The sequence below is a fragment of the Ornithorhynchus anatinus genome, chromosome 5 (genome assembly GCF_004115215.2).
Source record: "Ornithorhynchus anatinus isolate Pmale09 chromosome 5, mOrnAna1.pri.v4, whole genome shotgun sequence".
NCBI classification, from domain to species: domain Eukaryota; kingdom Metazoa; phylum Chordata; class Mammalia; order Monotremata; family Ornithorhynchidae; genus Ornithorhynchus; species Ornithorhynchus anatinus.
This window is the reverse complement of record NC_041732.1, coordinates 19,575,974-19,599,879: the sequence shown is the minus strand read 5'-3', so window position 1 is coordinate 19,599,879 and position 23,906 is coordinate 19,575,974. Positions and strand designations below refer to the sequence as shown.

Here is a 23,906-nt window from a genome sequence, read left to right as displayed (position 1 = left end):
CTAACTGGCTCTGCCAGTCGCTTGCTCTATGACCCTGGCCAAGTCATTTAACTTCTCTGTGCCTCAGGTTCTTCAACTGTACAAAGGGGATTAAGTACCTGCTCTCCTTTCTATTTAGACTGTGAGCCCCACGTGGGACAGAGCTTGTGTCCAACTGCCAGTAAGGGAATCTGTGGTAAATCAAACCAAGATCAAAAGTAATGTCAGATCATTGGCCCAACCAGCTCAGAATTTCATCTCCAAAAGTGACAACAGGATGTTTTTTTAATGGTGTTAGCTAATGCTTACTATGTGTCAAAGATTGTTCTAAGTGCTAGGGCAGGTACAAGTTAATTAGGTTGGACACAGTCTCTGTTCCGGAATGCTACTCACAGTCTAAGTAATAAGGAAAACAAGTATTTAATCCCCATTTAATAGTCGAGGAAACTGAGGCAGAGATAAGTTAAGTGACTTGCCCAAGGTCACATAGCAAGCAATTGGCAAGAGCTGGGATTAGAACCCAGGTCCTCTGACTCCTAGGCCCATGATCAGCATGGTCTAGTGGATAAAGCATGGACCTGGGAATCAGAAGGACCTGGGTTCTAATCCCCATTCAGCCATGTGTCTTCTGTGTGACCTTGGGCAAGTCAGTTAACTTCTCTGTGCCTCAGTTACCTCAGTTATAAAATGGGATTAGGACTAGGAGCCCCTTTTGGGGGCATGGACTGCATCCACCCTGATTTGCTTGTGTCCATTCCAGCGCTTAGTACAGTGCCTAGCACAAAGTAAGCGCTTAACACAAATGCCACAATTATGATTATTATTCTTTCCACTAGACTGTGCTGTTTCTCATGGGTGGACTCATGAGATGCTTACTCTGTTGAATGGATTGTTAGAGAGGGACCATCTAACATCTCTATCTTTGTTCCTTTGATCAGTCAATTAATCAATTGTATTCACTGAGTGCTTACTGAGGGTGGGCCTTGGGAAAGTACAATACAACAGAGTTGCTAGACCTGATCTCGGCCTGCAAGGATCTTACAATGTACAATTCTAACCTTCCCCTTAGATTAGGGGAAGTAACACAATATAAATCACTAATCCATAAATTGATCTGAAACCCTCTTGAACAGTAAAGTTTTTGGCTCTGTAACTACCTGGGGTAATGAATTAGGCATTCACACTTGCTGGGTGAAATATGTTTTCTTTCTGCTTGTTTAAAGGTGTCCCCTTGCCCTGATAGTATTCACCCTGTCCCAACCCCTGGAGGCTTTCCAAAATTCAAGTTTCTTCCTTCTCAACTTGTGAATATTCAAACTGAACATCCCTTGTCTTTTCACTCTACCCTCAAAACAGGAGCTCCTTCATATTCATCTGTTCATCTTGGCGGCCCCTTTCCAGCAATATTACTTCAGCATAATGTAAGCTCTTTGAGGGCAGGGATCATGACTATTGACTCTATTGTATTTTCCCTAGTGGTTAATACAGTGTGCTAAACACACTAAGCACTCAACAAATGAAATTGACTGATTACCTCCTGATGTAAATACAGTGCCTAGACTTGTGACTAATTTATGAATAGAATACCAAACTCACTGTCCTATCCGTAAATTTAACTGCCTTCCCGGGAAAAAAAAATTCTCTCTTCCCAGAAGTAAAGCACAGGCTTGTGGTATTTTGTCCGACTCTATCATGGCACCTGAAGGGGAACGTTTCAACCTTCTTCCATAAGGGGGCAGGTCAAGAGAGTGTCTGTATACCCCAGCAATCACTTTTGGAAGGGCCACTTATATGGCTGGTGATGATGTTACCTGGTCTTGGGCCAATTGCAAGAAAGGATTGGGCAAAGTGGAGAAGGGGGAAAGAGGTTAAGAATTCAGAAAGAAGCATGTTAATCTTTTGGCTGTGGTCCTTTTGGCTTCCGGCTTTCTGTTTCACTCTGCTCTAAATTCAGTGCTGACCTGTGAATGTAGTGACCACTGGAATTAGGCTTGAGCAATCTCTACTGGAAAAAAAAGAAAGTAGATTTTACTAGGTTTGAAGGTCTTGTCTTAGGCCGTTAAGTCATTTCCAACCCATAGCTACACCATGGTTATATCTCTCCCAGAACACCCTGCTCTCCATCTTCAATCGCTCTGGTAGTGTATCCATTGAGTTTTCTTAGTAAAAGTATGGAAGTGTTTTACCATTGCGGCCTTCCATACAGTAAACTCGAGTCTCTGCCCTCTACTCTCGCCCATGCTACTGCCGCCCAGCATGGGTGAGTTTTGACTTGTAGGAGATTGCCTTCCACTCACTAACCACTGGCCAAGCTAGGAATGGAACGGGTGTGCCTCTGCCTGACTCTCCCTCCCATAGCCAAGACTGGTAGAGTACTGAAAACTCTCCAGGTGCGACCCTGAGAGGGGAGGTTTGAAGGTAACTCAGATTAAGTTAAGGGGTTGGACCAGGCCAGGATCTGTCTGACGTTAAACACGTATTTCATTTCTGAAGTCTCTTCTAATTTCTAGTGCTGATTTGTTCATTCCTTCCCATACATTCATTCACTCTGTTGTATTTATTGTTTACGGTGTGCAGAACACTGTACTAAGCACTTGGGAGACTACAGTACAACAATAGACATATTGCCTGCCCACAGCAAGCTTAAACTCTGGGATGGGGCTGGGAGACAGACATCAGTACAAATAAATAAATTACAAATATTGCAGATACTGTGAGAAGGTTAGCACTAATAATAATAATAATAATGTTGGTATTTGTTAAGCGCTTACTATGTGCCGAGCACTGTTCTAAGCGCTGGGGTAGACATAGGGGAATCAGGTTGTCCCACGTGGGGCTCACAGTCTTAATCCCCATTTTACAGATGAGGGAACTGAGGCACAGAGAAGTTAAGTGACTTGCCCACAGTCACACAGCCGACAAGTGGCAGAGCTGGGATTCGAACTCATGAGCCCTGACTCCAAAGCCCGTGCTCTTTCCACTGAGCCACACTGCTGCACGCTGCTGCTTGGCACTAGAGGAGCCAAGGTGTCGGCTGGGCTGTAGAAGGAGAGTAGTGAGGTGAGGTAGGATGGGGCAAGGTGGTGAAGTGCTTTAAAGCCAATAGTAAGGAGTTTTTGTTTGATGCTGAGGTGGATGGGCAACCACTGGAGTTTTTTATGAGGAGCAGGGTGACATGGCCTGAATTTTTTTTGTAGAAAAATTATCATGCTAAGGAAAGCTGAAAATTATGTCTTATCTATTTGCTCTTTGAGGGTGGGGATTGTGTTTGCCAACCTCAAACTAAACATGTCCAAAACAGAACTCCTCATCTTCTCCAAACAAAACTTTCTATTCTACTCTTTCTCTCACTGTAGACAATACCACTGTCCTCCCCTTCAAGACCATAAACTGGACATTATCCTCTTCTCATCTCTCATTCAATCCACATATTCAATCTGATTCCAAATCCTGTCAGTCCTACCCTAAAGGCATTGCTAAAATCTGGTCTCTTCTTGACATCCAAACTGCTGCTATGCTGATCTAAGCACTTATCATACTCTGCTTTGACTTCTGCATCAACCTGTTTCTGCCTCATATCTCTCCTCATTCCAATCCATACTTTACACTGCTACATGGATAATTTTTCTAAGAAAATGTTCAGTGCACATCTCCCCAACCCTCAGTAACCTCCAGTGAATGCCCATCCACTTCCGCCTCAAACAGAAACTCCTTATCATCGGCTTTAAAGCACTCAGTCAGCTTGCCCTCTCCTTCCTTACCTCACCTATCTCCTACTACAACCTATCCCAACCACCTCACTCCTCTACTGCCAGCTAACTCAATGTGTCCCAATCTCATCTACCTCTTCCCAAACTTCCTAAGTTTTCCCAATTCTTCCCCCTGGCCTAGGAAATCCCTCCTCCTCCATATGCACCAGACCAGCATTCTCCCCACCTTCAAATCCTTATTAAGGTCACATCTCCTCCAAGATGTTTTCTCCAATAAGCCCTTTTCTCCCTTACTCCTTTTACCTCTGCATCACCTATGCCCTTGGATCTGTATCCTTCCAACTCTTCGTATTTGCTTCATCCTCAGCAGCACTTATGTACTTATCCTTAATTTATTTTAATGTCTGTCTTGCACTTTAAACTGTATGCTCCTTATGGGCAGGAAAAGTTTCTACCCACTCCATTATAGTGTACCCTCCTGAGCACTTACTACAGTGCTCTGCGTATAGTAAGCACATAATAAATACCATTGATTGATTGATACCAAATGTGTCATATTCTCCCAAGGCCCTAGAAGAGTGCAACACAGAATAGGCATTCAATAAATGTAATTGCTTGCTGGACAGACAAAGAGGGAGACTTGTGCTGTCTTTATTAACTCATAAACTTCTCGGAAATCTATGTTTCTGCCTTGTGAATGGAGTTGAGGTTTTTGACTTTTTTCTCCAAACTGCTGCTGAATCAACCTTGGTAGAGGTCAGTACCCAGTCATGGATGCCTCTTAGCAGTTCATCTTTGTTAGGTAGATGGTGGCTTCTGATTTCCTAAAGAAATTCAAAATACACTCAGCTGGAGCTAATTAATTGTGTGGAGCTAATTAATTGTGTTATTTGTTAAGTACTTTCTTGCGTCAAGCACTATTCTAAGTGCTAAGAAATCAATCGCATTTTTTGAGCACTTACTGTGTGCAGAGCATTGTACTAAGGTCTTAGGAGAGTACAATATAACAATGTAACAGACACATTCTGTTATAGGGAAGATCGAAGATCAAAGATAATCAGGTCAGACATAGTCCCTGTCTCAAACAGGGCTCACAATCTAATAAAGAGGAAGGACAGGTTTTGAATCTACATTTCACTGCTGAGGTGAGACTCAGACTCATCTGAGGTTACACAGCAGGCATGCATCATAGCTGGGATGAGAGCCCAGGTCCCCTGACTCTCAGGCTTGTGTTGTTCCCATTAGGCCATGCTCTTCCTCACTAATTACAGATGTGTAATTTAATTTAAGTGCTGTGGGATGGGGAGGGGAGATGAACAATGGGAGCATATCAGGGCAATGCAAAATAGGGTGGGAGAAGAGGAAAGGTGGGCTTAGTCAGGGAAATCCTCTTGGAGGAGTATGCCTTCAATAAGGCTTTGAAGAGGGGGAGAGTAATTGTCTGTCTGGATTTAAGGAGGGAGGTCAGGCATTCCAGGCCCGAGGCAGGACTTGGGCGAGGGGTGAGTGGTGAGAGGTGAGAGAGAGGAGATCAAGGCACAATGAGAAGGTTCGCCCAGCCAAGTGAGGGGGCTGGGTTGTAGTAAGAGAGTAGCAAGGTGAGATAGGAGGGACAAGGAGATTGAGCTCTTTAAAGCCAATGGTGAGTTTTTGTGGTATTTGCAGTATTTATTGAGGGCTTTCTATGTAAGTTTAGTGCTGGAGTACATACAATACAATGAGATCAGACACAATTCCTACCCATATGGGTCTCATAGTCTAAAGGGGAGGAGAAGAGGAATTTTCATTTTACTGATGAGGAAACTGGGGCACAAAGAAGTTAAGTGATTTGCCTCAGGTCACACAACCTACAAGAGGGGAAGCTGTGATTAGAGCCCAGGTCTCCTGCCTCCCAGAAATATGCTCTCCCACCAGGCCATGCTGTTTATCCAGGATAGATCCAATGAAGTCAGGTTGCCCTAGAGGATTCAAGACAAGTAACACAGCCCTGAGGGGTTTGGAGTTTACTGACTGGGTCCCACTGTCATGCCAGCAATTTGGGCAGTGGCTTTTCCACTTCTTTTTCTCCAGAACTGCTGTATAAAGTTTGCTGCATGAGCCCAGGAGTCAAGCCCGGGCAAAGTCTCCTTACTTTATAAAGGAACAGGAGACATCACAATGCCTTCTCCCCCCGACCCCTGGGTCTCTGCCTGCCAGAGACAAAGGATGCTCAAAATTTGAAAACAGCACATTTCATTGGGCTCAGGACACTGAGACAAAGGTTATAAAGGGACTAGATTGGAAACTTGAAGGTAGGATTTATATCTACAAACTCCACTGTACTGTAATCTGAACACTTAGAGTAGAAGAGCAACATGGCCTCGTGGGAAGATCACGGGCATGAGAATGAGAAAGCTTGGGTTCTAAAGTGACTCTACCACTTGTCTGTTGTATTACAGTGGGCAAATCACTTATCTGTGCCTCAGTTTTCTCATCTGTAAACCTGAATTTCAATACCTGTTCTCTCTCCTACTTAGACTATGAGCTGGGACTGTATCTGATATGATTAACTTGTATCTACATCAGTGCTTAGAACGATGCTCGGAACATAGTAAGCACTTAACAAATACCATAATTGGAATGTTGTTATTATTCTGCATACAGCAATCACTCAATAAAGACAATTGATTGGTTAATTTTGGAAGACCACCGACCAAAAAGCAATGTGTTGAGCGTTGATAAAAAAAGCAGATTCAAAGCAGGAAGTGGGGAGACAGATATTAGAGGTAAGTAGAGAAGCAGCGTGGCTCAATGGAAAGAGCCCGGGCTTGGGAGTCAGAGGTCATGGGTTCGAATCCCGGCTCTGCCATTTGTCAGCTGTGTGACTGTGGGCAAGTCACTTAACTTCTCTGTGCCTCAGTTACCTCATCTCTAAAATGGGCATTAACTGTCAGCCTCACGTGGGACAACCTGATTACCCTATATCTATCCCAGCACTTAGAACAGTGCTGTGCACATAGTAAGCGTTTAACAAATACCAACATTATTATCATTAGGTAAACCATACACACTATTACAGAAAATAGTGGTGAATTCAGAGAAGCTAAAACAGGAAGAACCGATCCTGTGGATGGATGAGGAGCAATAGAATATCAATCATTTAATTAGATTAGGTTATTGGAAATATGTTCAAATTTGATGTAAACAAAATATATTCCAATGAAACATCTTTTCCTTTCACATCAGTTGTATTTGGCCTGGAATGTAAGTATAAATTAAATTCCACTCCCACGGCTTCAATCTCCCCTATTTTCTAATTGTTCAGGACAACAGCCCGGGAACCTGACACAAAGACCCATTACCTTGGTTATCAGCAAGATTTTAACCTGATTCAGTGACCAAGCTCCCAGCAGCCTCCAGGTGTTTCTGAGCTTTCCAAGAGAAGTGGCTTCTTGGCAGGAGACCAGTGGTTTGGGCAGGGATACAAAGAGTTAATCCAAGCTCTGGGAACCAGGAATTCCTTCCTCCTCCACCTGACATCACCGGAGAGAACCCCTATGGCTTGCTGGAGCCAAGCGGGGTCAAGAGCAGGGAAAATACACTAGACCGTAAGCTCCTTTAGGGTGGGAATCATGTCTACCAATTCTATTACAGTGTATTCACCTGAGAGCTTAGTGCGTGCTCTGTACACATTAGGTGCTCAGTAAATACCATGGATTGGAACCACCAGCCCAGAGATCTGAGGTCCCTGTACTTGCTTCCCAAAGATGCCAATATTCTAATAGTAATAATAATAATAATAGTAATAATTATGGTGTTAGTTAAACACTTACTATGTGCCAGGTACTGTACTAAGCACTGGGGTGGATACAAGCAAATCAGGTTGGACACAGTCCCTGTCCCACGTGGGGCTCACAGTCAATCCCCATTTTGCAGATGAGGTAACTGAGGTATGGGGAAGTGAAGTGATTTGCCCAAGGTCACACAGCAAGCAAGTGGTGGAGCCAAGATTAGAACCTTCTGACCCATATCTGACAGACAATTGCTCTCCCCTCCTACAAAGCCTTATTGAAGGCCCATCTCCTCCAGGAGGCCTTCCCTCACTAAGTCTTCATCTCCTTTTCTCCCACACCCTTCTGCGTTACCCTGACTTGTTCCATTTATTCACTGGTTCTCCTACCCCAGCCCCACAGCACTTACTTACATATCTGTAATTTATATAAATGTCCATCTCCACGTCTAGTCTGTGACCTTACTGTGGACAATGTATGTTTCTTTTACATCGTACTCTCCCAAGAGCTTAGTACAGTGCTGTGCACACAGTAAGTGCTCAATAAATGCCACTGATTGATTGGTTAATTGAGGCAGGGCCCTTCCCTTTTGGATTGGTGAGCAACTGAGGGCTGTGCAATTAAATGCAACCCAATTTCGTTCAGTCTTTTATTTGCTTTTCCTGGATTTGTCATTGTAATTGTTGACCATTCCTTGGAGGGTCTGATCTTCCCTGTTCCTCACCTCACCTTACTCTCCCAGTCCCTTTAGACTATAAAGTCCCTATGGACCAGGGGAAGGTGGAGGAAGGACCAGGTGGAGTGGTAAAATACAATAAATTATTTGAATGATTTGGTCTGGAAGAGGAACAACTGGGAAACTCTGGGACAGAAGGAGAAACTAAAGAAAGCCTGTGGCTGTAAATACTGTCCTTTTATGATCAAAGCCACTCTCCGTGAATGCAATAGTTTTGGCAACTGAAGCCTCAATTTATGTTAATAAATAGTTACCTCATTTAAAAAAAAGCAGATTTTAGGGCTTAAGAGGACAGTGCTTATCCTGTTTGGTGAGCAGAGTCCTGAATGTTATGAGGGCTATCTCCCAGGAGAAACTTGGAGTCTCATTCCCTTCATCTAAACTAAGCCAGAACTGGAGGGTCAGTCTATCTCCAGTGAATTCCTGCTGTGGTGAGATTTTTAAGTATAGCATCTGAGTGATGGATTGCTTTTCTGTGTTCCTAGAGCTTGTGTGATTTACTGCATTCACTGTGAGTATAACATCTGTGATATTTTAGCCAAATAATTTATGCTGTATATTGCCTGCTGCCACCAGAAAGAGTACTTCCATTATTTCAGCTCACTTTTCATTTGTTATAATTCTTGCTCACTGGTATTATATCAAATTCCCCGAGCTTCCTACAAGTTAAATAATAATAATATAATAATATTTGTTAAGTGCTTACTATTTGACAAGTGCTGAGGTAGATACAATACAGTCAGATTAAACACAAGCCCTATCCCACATGGAGCTCAGAGTCCATTTAATCCCCATTTTGCAGATGAGGAAACTGAGGTACACAGAAGGTGTGTGATTTGTCCAAGATCAACAGCGGGCAAATGGTGAAGCAGGAATTAGAATTCAGGTGTCTTAACTCCCAGCCCTATGCTTTTTCATTCATTCATTCATTCATTCATTCATTCAGTTAAAGTTATTTAATGCTTACTGTGTGCAGAGTACTGTACTAAACTTTTGGGAAAGTACATTATAGCAATAAGTATGCACACTCCCTGCCCACAACAAGCTTTCCTCTGGGTCATGTTGCTAGCGATTGTTATATATACCATCTCCTGGAATCATTTTGAGCATGGTCCCACCAGAGACAAAAATAATTCTTTGCCTCTCCTTTCAGTTTTTGTATAGGGTTCCGGGAAATGAGTGCTTTGGAGGGAAGCTCTGAATTTGTTAAGCTTGGATTCTCTTAGCCTTGAAATTTAGAGACTGATGGAAGGAGTTTCTTCAATCCCTAGTCCATCATTGACCTTTACTGAGTGCTTGCTGTATGTAGAGAACTCTACTAAGTGCTTGGGAAAAGTACAGTAGTCTTCATAAACACATTCCCTGTGCCAATCTACAGGAGGAGAGATATTAAAATAATAATGCCCAGAAATACTAAACAAAGAATGGCCACATAACCAAATCTTATCCATTTTCAGGGAATGAGGAAATTCTACCAACCATATCTCCTGATACCATAATGTTAATATTGATAATGATGATAATTCTTAATCTTCCCTCTCTTTCTCCACTTCTCTGTCAAAGCTTGCTGTAACTAGTACAGCAACCCTGTAACTAGGACCCTGTAACTAGTGGAAGATATTGTTCTGGTCTTCCTTCCTTTCCATTTTCCTCTGTATTTCTAAATGGTATAATCTCACTTTTTTGTTTTTAATGGTATTTGTTAATCAATCAATGGTAATTATTGAGAGCTTATTATTTGTGGAACACTGTACTGAGCACTTGGGTGAGTATAATATAGCAGAGTTGGCAGGCATATTCCCTGTCTACAACAAGCTTGCAGTAACAGATTACTATGTGCCAGGCAATATACTAAGCACTGGTAAAGATATAAATTAAACAGTTTGGACAAAATCTATGTCATTCAGTCTATCATATTTATTGAGCACTTCTGTGTGCAGAGCACTGTACTAAGCACTTGGGACAGTACAATATAACAGACACATTCCCTGCCCACAATAAGCAATCTAGAAGGGGAGACAGACATTAATAAAATAACATATAAGTACATATGTTCTGTGGGACTGGGAAAGGGGATGAATAAGGGAGCAGAAGAGAGTGGAAGAAAAAGTAAAGAGAGTTTAGGGAAGGCTTCTTGGAGGAGATGTGTCTTCAGTAAAGCTTGAAAGTGGGGGAAAGTAGTTGTCTGATGGATATGAGGTGGAAGTGCGTTTCAGGCCAGAGGTAGGATGTGGTCGAGAGGTTGGGGAGAGATAGACCAGGTTGAGGTACTGTGAGAAGGTTAACATTAGAGACGTAAAGAGTGTGGGTTGTGTTGTAGTAGGAGGGTAGTGAGCTGAGGTAGCAGGGGACAAGGTGATGGAGTGCTTTAAAGCCAATGGTGAAGAGTTTCTGTTTAATGTGGAGTAGATGAGCAACCAGTGGACCTTCTTGCAGAGTGGGGAAACATGGACTGAAAATTTCTGTAGAAAAATGATCCAGGCAGCAGAATGAAATATGGACTGGAGTGGGGAGAGGCAAGAGGTTGGCTGGGAGGTCAGCAAGGAAGTTGATACAGTCATCAAGGTGGGGTAGGATAAGTGCTTGAATTAAAATTGTAGTAGTCTGGATGAAGAGGAAAGGGTAGATTTTAGTGATGCTGTGAAAGTCAAACCAACAGGATTTCAAGCATAATGACAAGATTATGGGCTTGTGAGACAGGAAGAATGCTGGTGTCATCTACAGTTATGGGAAAGTCAGGGGAAAGACAGGGATTGAGAGGAAGTTAAGGAGTTCTGTTTTGACATGTTAAGTTTGAGATGATGGCAGGACATCCAAGTAGAGACATCTTGAAGGCAGGAGGAAATGTGAGACTGCAGAGAAGGAGAGAAATCAGTGCTGGAGATGTAGATTTGGGTATCATCTGCATAGTTGAAACTTTGGCAGCAAATGAGTTCTCCAAGAAAGTGGGTGAAGATGGAGAAGAGCAGCAGACCCTGAACTGAACCTTGAGAGACATCCACAGGTAGAGGGTGGGAGAATTAGGACAGAACAGTCAGTGAAGCCAAGTTGGATAATGTTTCCAGGAGAGGGGGATGGTCGACAGTATTGAAGTCAGCAGAGAGGTTGAGGAGGATTAGGATGGAGTAGAGGCCATTGGATTTGTCAAGAAGCAGAAGATTTGTGATCTTTGAGAGGTCAGTTTCTGTGGAGTGATGGAGATGGAAGCCAGATTGGAGGGTGTCAAGGAAAGAATTGGAAGACAGAGATCTTTAGACAGAGTGAGTGACAACTTGCTCAAGGAGTTTAGAGAGGAACGGTAGGAGGGAGATGGGGTAATAAGTGGAGGGAGCTGTGGGGTCAAGGGAGGGGTTTTTTATCATAGGGGGTACATGGGCATGTCTGAAAGCAGTAGTAAAGAAGCCATTAGAGAGCGAACAGTTGAAGATGAGTTGAGGTTGGGAGAGAAGAGGGAGGTGGCAACTGTTTGATAAGGTGCAAAGAGATGTGGTCTGATGTGCAGGTGGAGGGGTTAGATTTTGACAGAAGGCAGGCGATCTCCTCTTGAAATACTCCTGGGCAAGAATGAAGAGTTGAAGAAGGGGCATGAAGGAGGAGGGATTGGGGACGGGCAGGGGAGATTTTAGAGAAATAGCTGATTGTTTCCATTTTTTCAGCAAATTAGAGTCCTACAAGGGGTTTAGAGTCTTAATTCCTATTTTACAGACAAGGTAACTGAGGCACAGATAAATTACATGATTTGCCCAAGATAACACAAGAAGCAGTTGACAATGATCTTGACAATATCCTTAGAACACCACTCATGTTGTAATGACAGGGGTAAGTCAAATCACAGAAGTTTATTAAAGATATATGAAAACTCAGATGCCACAGAGAAGGTGTCATTTCTTGTATTAGTTCCTTATCTAAAAGATGAAATGTGAATTCTGCAAGATTAAGAGGGGTCCTTGGATCCATTCTTTTTTCAAATAGGGAGGTGGAACCAATCAATTCCAACTCATTCATTCATTAAATTGTATTTATTGAGCGCTTATTATGTGCAAAGCACTGTACTAAGTGCTTGGGAGAGAACAATATAACAACAATCACATTTTCCCCCTTCAAAGCCCTACTGAAGGCTCACCTCCACCAAGCGGCCTTTCCAGACTAAGCCCCCCTTTCCTCAGATCCCCCTCCCCTCCCCATTGCCCCAACTTGCTCCTTTTGCTCTACACACCTCTTGCTGCCACACAGCACTTGTGTATATACGCACATATTTACAATTCTATTTATCTGCATTTATGCCTGTTAACTTGTTTTGGTGTGTATACAGCTATAATTCTATTTATTTACATTGATGCCTGTTGACATGTTTTGATGTCTGTCTCCCCCCTTCTAGACTGAAAGCCCATTGCGGGCAGGGATTGTCTTTATTGTTGAATTGTACTTTCCAAGTGCTTAGGTAGTGCTCTGCACACAGTAAACACTCAATAAATACTATTGAAGGAATTGAATGAATAAATGTACAGACACATTCCTGCACATAATGAGCTCACAGTCTAGAAGAGGAGACAGGCAGTAATATAAATAAATAGATAAATAAATAATAGCTATATACAGATAGATACAATTCCAGTTCTTACTTTGAATTCATGCCAAGGGAGAAAAGAATGAAGAATTGCACCAACTGGCCTGGTAAATTGATGTCCAGGGTAAATTTAATTGTCTGTTAAAAAACTGTCTTTGGGAAAATGGGGGCAAAAAAGGCCAATATTTGTCAAATCTATAGGGGTACAGAGCCTCTGCAAGTTCTTTGCAGGGGTTCAATCACATTTACTCCAGAAGGTCTTTTATTATTCTCATTATCATTATTATTATTTAGGTTAAGTGTTGACTATGTGTCTAGCACTGTCCCAAGTCTTGGAGTAGATCTAAGTTAATTAGATCAGACACAGTCTCCTTCTCAATAGAACTCATAGTCTAAGGAGGAGGGAGAATAGGTATTGAATCCCCATTTTACATATGAGGAAACTGAGGCACAGAGAAATTAAGGGATTTTCCTAAGGTCACACAGCAGGCAAGTCGCAGAGCTAGGTGCTAATAGAATGTAAATATAGTAATGAAAAGAAATACATTCATTTCTATTCTTATTTTATAATCCCCAACAGCCATTTCAGCACTTCCACCCAACTTAAGCACTAGGTACTCCCAACCACCCAAAGCTTATATGAAAATATTTGTATTACTTCCTCCTGTATAGCGGAAGCACATCTGGAGCACTCACTTGGTACAGTGCAGTTAGTCAGTTGCATTTACTGAGCGCTTACTGTGTGCAGTGCTCTTCAGTAAGCGCTGGGGAGAGTACAGTACAAGGAGTTTACTCTCGAAGTAAGGAAATTTATTTTAATGTCACTCTCTCGCTCTGGATTGTAAATTCCTTGAGGGAAGGACTATATCTTCCAATGATTTTACTCTCCCAAGTGCTTAGTTCAGTGCTCTGCACACAGTAGGCATTCAAAGACTACTGATTGGTGGATTTCTATTCTAACATTTCAGTGTAATGGTAAGACCCACAGGAGTAAAGATAGAATGAAGTTCAATAAAGCCATGCATATAGATGAGAAGCAGCAATGCCTAGTGGACAGAGCATGGGCTTAGAAGTCAGAGGGGCCTAGGCAAGACAGTCTATTTTTCTGTGCCTCAGTTACCTCAACTGTAAAATGAGGGCTAAGACTGTGAGCCCCATGGGGGACATGGACTGAGTTCAGTCTGATTATCTTTCATCTAGCCCAGCGCTTAGTAGTGGCTGGCAAATATTAAGACATTAACAAATACCATTTAAAAACAAAATAAAACAAAACAAAACCCTCTGCCTCTGACCCACTGCCCATGCCTTCAGCCCAGCATGGGAAACCCTCCCAATATCAATTTTGCCAAGCTGTGTTCCTCTCCTCCTTCAAAGCCCATGGAGAAGCACCGTAGCCTAGTGGAAAGAGAATAGATATGGGAGTTATAGGACCTGGTTCTTATCTTAGTTTTGCCACTTACGTGTTGCCTGACTTTGGTCAAGTCACTTTACTTCTCTGTGCCTCAGTTCCTGCATCTATAAAATGGGGATTAAATACCTGGTCTTCCTCCTACTTGGACTGTGAGCCCCATGTGGGATAGGGACTGTGTCCAACCTGATTAATTTGTATCTTACCTTAGCACTTAGTAGAATGTCAACATATTGTAAGCACTTATCAAGTATCACATTATTATAGTAATAATAATAATGGTTATTGTTATTATTATTAAAATGTTACCTCCAGGAGACATCTCCAGATAAGCCCCCAACTTACCTGGTCATGCAGTTCCCTCAACTCCTATGGTTGTTTAATTGTTATGCATTGACTTATGGCTGTTTAATAGTTATGCGTTGATTTAACTGATGTTCATGTCTATCAACGCTATTGTATTGTTTACTCCAATGAGCTTAGTATAGTGCTCTGCACAGTCACCCCTCAGTGAATAGCACTGATTGAGTCTTCATTTTAATGATTAGAAAACCGAGGCCTAGAGAACTTAAGTGACTTCTCCAAGGTCACATAGGCAAGAGGGGGCATTAGGGATTAGAACCCAGGTCCTGTCTTCCAGGTCCATGCTCTCTCCATTAGGCCACAGTGTTCTCCCATTGCTTCTTCTATTAGGTTGTATTCTTGAGGGGAGGGTTTGTGTTTTCATGTCCACTGTATATTCCCCAACTAACAACCACAGTGCTCTGCAAATTGGCAACACTGACTCAACCTGTTGCTACTGAAATATCATCATTCATTCAATATGTATTGAGCGCTTACTGTGCAGACCACTGTACTGCTTATCCTCTGAAGACCCACACCCCTCTCATAAATGCCGGGATCCATAATAGATTGAAGATGCCCCAGTTTGGCATGACTGACAAGGGATGGCTATATGGACATCACCGTGTTACATCCAGGAGGGGGAGGGATGGGAAAGGATCCACAAGTTTGTCTAGCGACACACTTACTTGTAATAACAGAGATCATAGCCTGCTCGGACCCAGCACGGCCTGCCTAGGAGAGCCTCTTTCACCGAGTACATGGTGGGCTGCATCCCTAAACAAAACAAAGGAAAATTCAGGAACCAGAATATTCTCCAGAAAGGTAGAGAGAAAGGAAGAGAGCTGCTTGTTATTTGTTTTGGAGGTGTTTTTCCACTTGGGCCAATCTCACATTCTTTGATCTACTCGAAACACGTCCATCTTTGCCTGCCCCTTTCAAGTGAGCCCCTTGAAGGCAGAGAAAACATAGATCAATAAATCACTAGTACTTATCGAGCTCTTGGGAGTGTACTATAGAGTTAGTGGGCATGATCCCTGCCCTCAAGAAGCTTACAATCTACCAGGGGATATAGCCACTAACATAAATTACAGGTTGGGGGAAGCAAGAGAGTTTAAAAATGTTTATATAGGCACTACAGAAAGGAATCTCATGCTTCTTTCTTTCATGCACCTCAAAGCATCTAGAACAATACTGTGCGCACAGTAGGTTCCCAATCAATATAAATGATATCACTGAGTGCAAATATCATACAATCATTCATCTATTTCATTAGCGTTATTTTGCTGCTCCTAGAAAAATACTCAGATCAGGAGAACTGATTCAAATGTGTGCCCTCCACTCATTCCTTTATCCTTTTGGTGTCCATTTCTAAAAATAGTCACTGCAAACAACAAATGTAACAGCAAAAGAAAAGACAGTCTTTTTGAGGGACAGTGGGTTCAGAACTTTGGGTCCCATATTGTCTTTTTAAGACAGAGACACACACACACACAAGAACACACACATTTCATTAATCAGTAGCAACTTTGCACTTTTATATCTAAATATATTAACATGCAAACGTAATGAATATGAATACCCCCCCTTGCATAAGAATGCTGTATAAATGTAAAACCATAAAGCAGTTGTTTTAGGTTTTTGGAGAGATAAACTAGAGACTTGTAAGATGTGAAAATTCAAACAATTACTACTCAGCGTGGCTTAGTGGAAAGAGCCTGGGCTTGGGAGTCAGTGGTCATGCGTTCGAATCCCGGCTCTGTCATTTATCAGTTGTGTGACTGTGGGCAAGGCACTTCTCTGGGCCTCAGTTCCCTCATCTGTAAAATGGGGATTGACTGTGAGCTTTGCGTGGGACAACCTGATTACCCTGTATCTACCCCAGTGCTTAGAACAGTGCTGGGCACATAATAAGCGCTTAACAAATACCAACATTATTATTATTACTCATCTTCCCTCCTAAACCCATTCCTCCTCTCAACTTTCGCATCTTTTTCAGAGACATCACTACCCTCCCGGTTCCACAAGCCGACAAGTCTTGTGTCAACCTGGATTCCTCACTGGCTTTCAATCAAGCAGTTAACCTATGGAAGTTGATCATTTACTGTGTGCAGAGCACTTTACTGTGTGAGCACTGTACTAAACGTGATCCATGCCCACGGGGGGCTTATCCACCTCTCCTATTCAAGCTACTGCTCAATCCTGCCAGTTCTTCTTACACAATAATTCTTACATCCTTCCTCTCCGCTGAAACTGTTACCACCTCAGTTCAAGATCTTGTCATATTGCAGCTAGATTATTATAGCAGCCTCCTTGCTGGTCTCACTTTTTTTATGGTATTCGTTGAGTGCTTACTATGTGCCAGGGCCATTGTTCTTGTCTGTCCGCCTCCCCCGATTAGATTGTAAGCCCGTCAAACGGCAGGGACTGTCTCTGTTGACGACTTGTTCATCCCAAGCACTTAGTACAGTGCTCTGCACATAGTAAGCGCTCAATAAATACTATTAAATGAATACAAACCACTGGGGTAGTTTCGAGATAATTGCATTGGACACAGTCCCTGCCCTACACAGTGCTCACAGTCTTAATTCCCATTTTACAGATGAGGTAACTGAGGCAGAGAAGTTAAGTGACTTACCCAAGGTCACACAGAAGGCAAGTGGAGGAGGCAGGATTCAAGCAGCGAGTCTCCTGACTCCCAGTTCTATGCTATTTCACTACACCACATTGTAAGTAGTAAGTAATAATAATAATAGTAATATTTGTTAAACACTCATGTGCCAAGCACTACTAAGCACTGGGATAGACAAAAGATAATCAGCTCCCACATGGGGCTCACAGTTTAAGTAGGAGGGAGAATAGGTATTGAGTCCCCATTTTTGCAGATGGGAGAACTGAGGCACAGAGAAGTTATGTGATTTGCCCAAAGTCACACAGCAAATAAGTGGCAAACCCAGGTCCTCTGATTCCCAGGCCTGTGCTCTTTCCATTGTGACATACTGCTTCATCTAGATTTTAAGATCCTTGAAAGAAGAAGGAATTCCTCTTGACCATGATGATCCATCTAGATTTTAAGATACTTGAAAGAAGGACGGATCATGTCTACAATCTCTTTCTACTGTAGTGTATTCTCCTAAGTGCTAGAACAGTGCCCTGCATACAGTAAGTACTCAAAAAATACCACTGAATAAATGAGTGAATATGTCTCCCCTGGTACAGTGCAAGCACCCTGTGGGCAGATATCAAGTGTTCTGCATCTGAGAATCAATGAGTACCTTTTGTTACTTCCACTCATCAGATGTAGTGATCCTGTACAGTGTAATACATCTAGGGCATATTTTGGATATATAATAAGATGCATCTCTTGGATATTATTCAGAAAGATGGTACCAGCTTTGAGGGGCGGGGGGTCATGAAACTTCAAATTCTTGTATTCAACCTTCCTGGAGTTGCCCTCATATGAGGTACATTGTGGCAACTCCAGCAGGCCCACCAAAGAGCCAGACTCCTTGACTCTAAATCAAGGTTAAAATCAAGGGAAGCAATGTGGCCTAGTGTATAAAACAAAGACTTGAAAGTCAGAGGACCTGGGTTCTAATCCCAGCTTCACCATTTGTCTGCTGTGTGGCTTTGAGCAAGTCACTTTTATTCTCTGATTCTCAATTCCCTCATCTGTAAAATGGAGATTAATACTGTGAAGCCCCACATGGGACATGGACCGTGTCCAGCCTGATTTGCTTGTATCTATCCCAGTGTTTTATTACAGTGCCTGGCACATAGTAAGCGCTTAACATGCTTAGAGAAGCAGGATGACCTAGTGGAAACAGCATGAACCTGGGAGTCAGAAGGACCTGGATTCCAATCCCGATTCCACAACTTATCTTCTGCATTACCTTGGGCAAGTAACTTCGCTTCTCCGTGCCTCAATTACTTCATCTGCAAAGTGAAAATTAAAACTGTGAGCCCCATGTGAGAGGTATTAGCTTGTATTTATCCTAGTGATAATAATTAATCATAATCAATTATTAATAATTTATGGTACTTGTTAAGTGCTTACTATGTGCTGAGCATTGTTCTAAGTGCTGGGGTAGATACAAGCTAATCAGTTTGGACACAGTTCCTGTCCCACGTGGGCCTCACAGTCTTTTTCCCCATTTTACAGATGAGGTAATTGAGTGAAAGAGAAGTGAAGCGACTTGCCTAAGGTCACACAGCAGACATGTGGCAGAGCTGGGATTAGAACCCAGGTCCTTTTGGCACCTAGGCCCACTAAGCCACACTGCTTCTCTTAAAATGCCTAGCAAAAAGTAAGCACTTAAAAAATGCCATTAAAAAATGCCATAGAAAAGGTAGACTTGCCATCAAAGGGGGTAAAATCAGAATGTTTTGGACCCCTCTTGGGACCAGCAGAAAGTTTCCACATCCTTCTCCAACCATTTCCAAGTGTGTCAGGAGAACGTTGCCTCCAGCCATTGTGTTCCCATACACTGACCTCTTCCTGAAACCAGAGCAGTTCACCCAGGCACCGCCCCGACTGCCAAGAGGTCCCCAGCTGATTTCTGAAGCTCTACAGAGCCTCATCCCCACCAACGCGTACCGTAGTTGAACTGGCTGTTGACCTTTTCGCAGTTGATGACGTTGAAGCGGTAGGGGACGGCCGCCTTCATGCCGCTGACCTCAAAGTAGAACCACTGTTGGTGTTGAGCGGTGTTGACGTCGGCATTCATCAACAGGTCATACTCAAACCTGGAACACAGGAGAAGGATGAGAAGCAGTGTGGTCTAGTGGCTGGAGCACAGGCCTGGGAGTCGGAAGGATCTGGGATCTAATCCCAGGTCCCCCACTTATCTACTGTGTGACCTTGGGCAAGGCACTTCACTTCTCTGTGCCTCACTTATCTCATCAGTAAAATGGGGATAAAAGACTGTAAGCCTCATGTGGGACATAGACTGTCCAACCTGATTTGTTGGTATCTAATACGGCACTTATTAAAGGATCTGTGAGCCCATCATTGGGCAGGGATTATATCTATCTGTTGCCAAATTGTACATTCCAAGCGCTTAGTACAGTGTTCTGCACATAGTAAGCGCTCAATAAATACTATTGAATGAATCAATCTGGCATGTAATAAGTGCTTAACAAATACCAGAAAAAAAGACAAGTGTTGATTCAAACGGGCAAGGATCGTGTCTACCAACCCTGTTGCATGTCACTCCCCTCAAAAACCTCCAGTGGCAGCCTATCAACCTCCACATGAAACAAAAACCTCTCACTCTAGGCTTCAAGGCTCTCCATCATCTTGCCCCTTCCTACCTCTCCTCCCTTCTCTCTTTCTACTGCCCACCCTGCACGCTCCGCTCCTCTGCCGCTCAACTCCTCACCGGCCCCCGTTCTCGCCTATCCTTCCGTCGACTCCTGGCCCATGTCCTCTCCTGTCCTGGAATGCCCTCCCTCCTCACCTCTGCCAAACTCACTCTCTTCCCCTCTTCAAAGCCCTACTGAGAGCTCACCTCCTCCAAGAGGCCTTCCCAGACTGAGCTTCCCCTTTTCCCTCTGTTCCCTCTGATACCTCTCTGCCCCCCTTCACCTCCCCTCAGCTAAGCCCACTTTCCCCACTTTCCATCTGCTTCTCCCCCTCTCCCTTCCCCTCAGCACTACTCATTTGTATATATTTTTATTACCCTATTTATTTTGTTAATGAGGTGTACAACCCCTTGATTCTATTTATTGCTATTGTTTTTGTCTGTCTGTCTCCCCCGATTAGACTGTAAGCCCGTCAATGGGCAGGGATTGTCTCTATCTGTTGCCAAATTGTACATTCCAAGTGCTTAGTACAATGCTCTGCACGTAGTAAGTGCTCAATAAATAATATTGAATGAATGAATGAATACTGTAGTCACCCAAGTGCTTAAAACAGTGCTTTCCACTGAGTAGGCATTCAATAAATACCATTGATGGATTGATTCGCAAGTGTTGCTGGGCAACAGGGCAAAAAAACACATCCTACATTGACCAAGTTAGGGTGGGAGTCCCTTCCAGTTCCCAATTTGCCCAGGACTGCTGGATGCCTTGGCTAAACTCATCATTGTTTGTTTCATTAGCTCTTTTTTCAATTGGAGCCTCAAAGAAATAATGCTATTCATTCCTTCAACGGAGCACTTATTAAATGCTTATTCTCTGCTAAGCCCTAGGAGAGATAACATTTACCATGTACTTGGGCAAAGCCCTGGGGCAAACACAAGATAATCAAATCCAACACAGGCCCTACCCAACCAGAGGTTTGTGCTCTAAGATGGAAGAAGAAGCACTTCCTAGGAGGTGGATTTTCACAAATATATAACATTTTGATATGTAATTGTCTGGAAGAGGGGGACTATAAAGCTGAAGGGGTGAAGAGAAAAGCATTAAGCAAGTGAAGCAAGTGTCTCTATATAAACCTGTCTCTATGCCCGCTGAATCTCTCTTGCCTGGTTGGACTTGTTATAAAGAAGTCTTTCTTCTTATAGTAGGTTTTACAGTTTATTACAGTTTATTATTGAGAAAAAGTGTGGTCTAGTGGAGTAGAGGACAGTGTTAGGAGGCAGAGGACCTGGGTACCAATCCCAGCAACACCACTTGTCTACTGGGTGACTTTGGGCAAGTCACATCAATTCTCTGTGCCTCAGTTACAGTTTTATCTGCAAAATGGGGATTAAGACTGTGAGCCCCATGAGATATGGACTGTATCCAACGTGATTAACTTGCAACTACCCTAGCACTTAGTTCAATGCCTGGGATATAGTAAGTGCTTAACAAGTACCATTTCTTTTAAAAAAAAGAGCATGGGCCTGTAAATCAGAGGCCCTGGGATCTAATCCCAGTTCCATTACTTGCCTGCTGCATGAACTTGGTCAAGTCACTTTGCTTCTCTGTGCCTCAGTTTTCTCCTCTTTAAAATGGGGATTCAATACCCTTTCTCCCTCCCGTGCTTAGTACGGAGTAAGCACTTAACTAATATCACAGTTTGCATTATCATCTACTCATTAAGCTCCATTAGAATTCCACCAAAATTCACAACCTCCGGTAGCCCATTTGTGCCAGATGTGCAATACTTACTCACGTACTTGGATGGCCTTCCGAAGGTTCCCGGATTCAAACCTGGAGAAGAACCGCAAGCAGTCTGTCTCACTGCTGCTTTCCACGGGGCTGGGAGAAAAGGGTCAAAACAGATGGACTAGTGACTATTAAACGTACTGGCCCACAGTCAACCTAGGGGAGGGTCTGCAGTCCTCCCAGAAGATTATCTAAAACAGTTGGAAACTGAGCAGAATTGGCAGCGGCCCGCTAAGTGAAGCAAAATCTCAAATGATAGGAGCAATATGTCACCTACCAAGGTTCATCGAGACTGAAGACGACCCGGCCAATCACGTCATCCGTCTGGATGAGCCGTTGCACATCTTCCAATATTTTGGCCCTGGAAAGCGAAATCAGAAAAATCACAGGTTCACAAATTGCAGCCCAGAGCAGAACTGGGAGAGGATCCAGGGATCCTTTGCTCGGAGATGATTTTGCTGACAACGCTGAAAGGTTTGGTTAATGAAACGTTCTGGCTTCCGTACTCTGCTAGGTCGACTTTGGCATATAGACCTGTCCGCTCATTTGGGAGATTGTTTTCCTTCTCCTTCCCACCCCTTTTTCTTTCCTTTAGCACTGTTCCTCTGAAATAGGTTTTCTCATTCTTAATCTTCTCAGGAAGTCTAGCTAAAGACTAATTCTTCTCTTTCAACTTTCCATGTTGTTCCTTTTGCCTGTTTTAAAAGGGGAAGATGATAACTGGTGGCTGCAGTGGCAAACAGTCCCCAGTTCCCAGTAACAGCCGGAAGTCAAGCCCCATGAGCATGTGGGGAGAATACCCCATAAACCCAGCCATCTCCTGTTGACAGAGCATGGGTCTGGGAGTCAGAGAACCTTGATTCTAATCCCAGCTCAGCCAATTTCTTGCTGTTCGACTTGGCGTGAGTCACTTAACCTCTCTGTGCCACAGCTTTCTCAACTGTAAAATGGGGATTCGATAGCTGCTTTCCCTCCTATTCAGATAGTAAGCCCCACAGGGGACAGGGACTGTGTCTGATCTGATTAGGCTGTATCTACACCAGTGCTTAGAACAGTGCTTGACACATAGTAAATACCTTGAGCAAGTCACTTAACTTCTCTCTGATTGTTTCCTCCTTTGTAAAATGGGGATGAAAGAACTGTCCTCCCTCCACCTTAGGTTGTGAGCTCCATGTGACCCAGAAACTATGGCACGGAATGATTGTAATGTATCATTCACAGCACTTGCCACGTAACAAATGCTTAACAAATCCCACCGATATTATTATCACTGCCCTGGGGTCTTATGGCAGGCCACTTGCAGAATTAGAACTGAAATCCAGGTCTCCTGAATCTGAGACTCCCAGATGCCCTTGCATTCCATTAGACAACTAAAGCCAGTGGGTAGAGTTAGCCAGCTGGCAGAGCTGAGGTTGGTTATCTGTAATCAAGGACCAGCCAGCATCAGCGAGCCACAGGAATGAGATGCTAAGCTGTCTCTCTCTGTCTATTCACCCCCAGCTCTATAGTGCTTGTGTGCATATCCTTATACTCAGTTGTTTCCCCTATCTGTGATTTATTTGTGGTAGTCCCTCAAAGCTCAGTTCTGGGTCCCTTCCAGTTCTCCATCCAAACCCACTCCCTTGGAGGACTCATTGATTCCCATGGTTTCTATTAAAATCTCTAAATATATGATTCCTAACTCTGAATCTCCAGCCCTGATCTCCCTCCTCTGCAGTCCATATTTCCTCCTGTCTTTAAGACACCTCTACTCAGATTTCCTGCTGGCACCTCGAATTTAACATGTCTAAAATGGAATTCTTTATCTTTCCACCCAAACCCTGCCAAGCCCCCATGACTTTGCCATCACTGTAGACAGCACCACCTTCTTCCCCAAATCACAAGCCCGTAAACTTGGCATTGTCCATGACTCATCACTCTTGTTTAACCCACATATTCAATCTGTCACCAAATCTTAGCAGTTCAACCTTCACAACATCGCTAAAATCCACCCTTTTCTAATCATCCAAACTGCTACCATGTTAATTCAAGTACTTACACTTATCCTATCATTTCTAGATTGTGAGCCCATTTTGGGGTAGGGATTGTCCCTATTTGTTGCCCAAGTGTATTTTCCAAGCACTTAGTACAGTGCTCTGCACATAGTAAGTGCTCTATAAATGCGATTGAATGAATGAATGAATTCTTCCTTAATTACTGCATCAGCCTTTTTGCTGATCTTCCTGCCTTCTGCCTCCCTCAACTCCCATCCATACTTCACTCTGCTACACAGATCATTTTTCTACAAAACCGTTCAATCCAT

General features: G+C 43.2%; 1 protein-coding gene and 1 non-coding gene across 2 annotated transcripts in view; both read right to left on the bottom strand.

Moving 5' to 3' along the window:
* AGBL1 (AGBL carboxypeptidase 1) overlaps positions 1-23,906 on the bottom strand; it is a 631,789-nt gene that overhangs the window by 487,679 nt on the left and 120,204 nt on the right. Inside the window, exons 12-15 of the mRNA XM_039912196.1 lie at positions 21,882-21,965; positions 21,608-21,697; positions 19,110-19,258; positions 15,202-15,289 (exon numbers count right to left, since the gene is read on the bottom strand). Coding sequence (XP_039768130.1) covers positions 15,202-15,289; positions 19,110-19,258; positions 21,608-21,697; positions 21,882-21,965 — 411 coding nt within the window. The remainder of the gene's footprint in view (positions 1-15,201; positions 15,290-19,109; positions 19,259-21,607; positions 21,698-21,881; positions 21,966-23,906) is intronic.
* Positions 2,250-2,387, bottom strand: LOC114812389. The gene has a single exon (XR_003760043.1). It is a non-coding gene; the product is annotated as a small nucleolar RNA SNORA7 (small nucleolar RNA).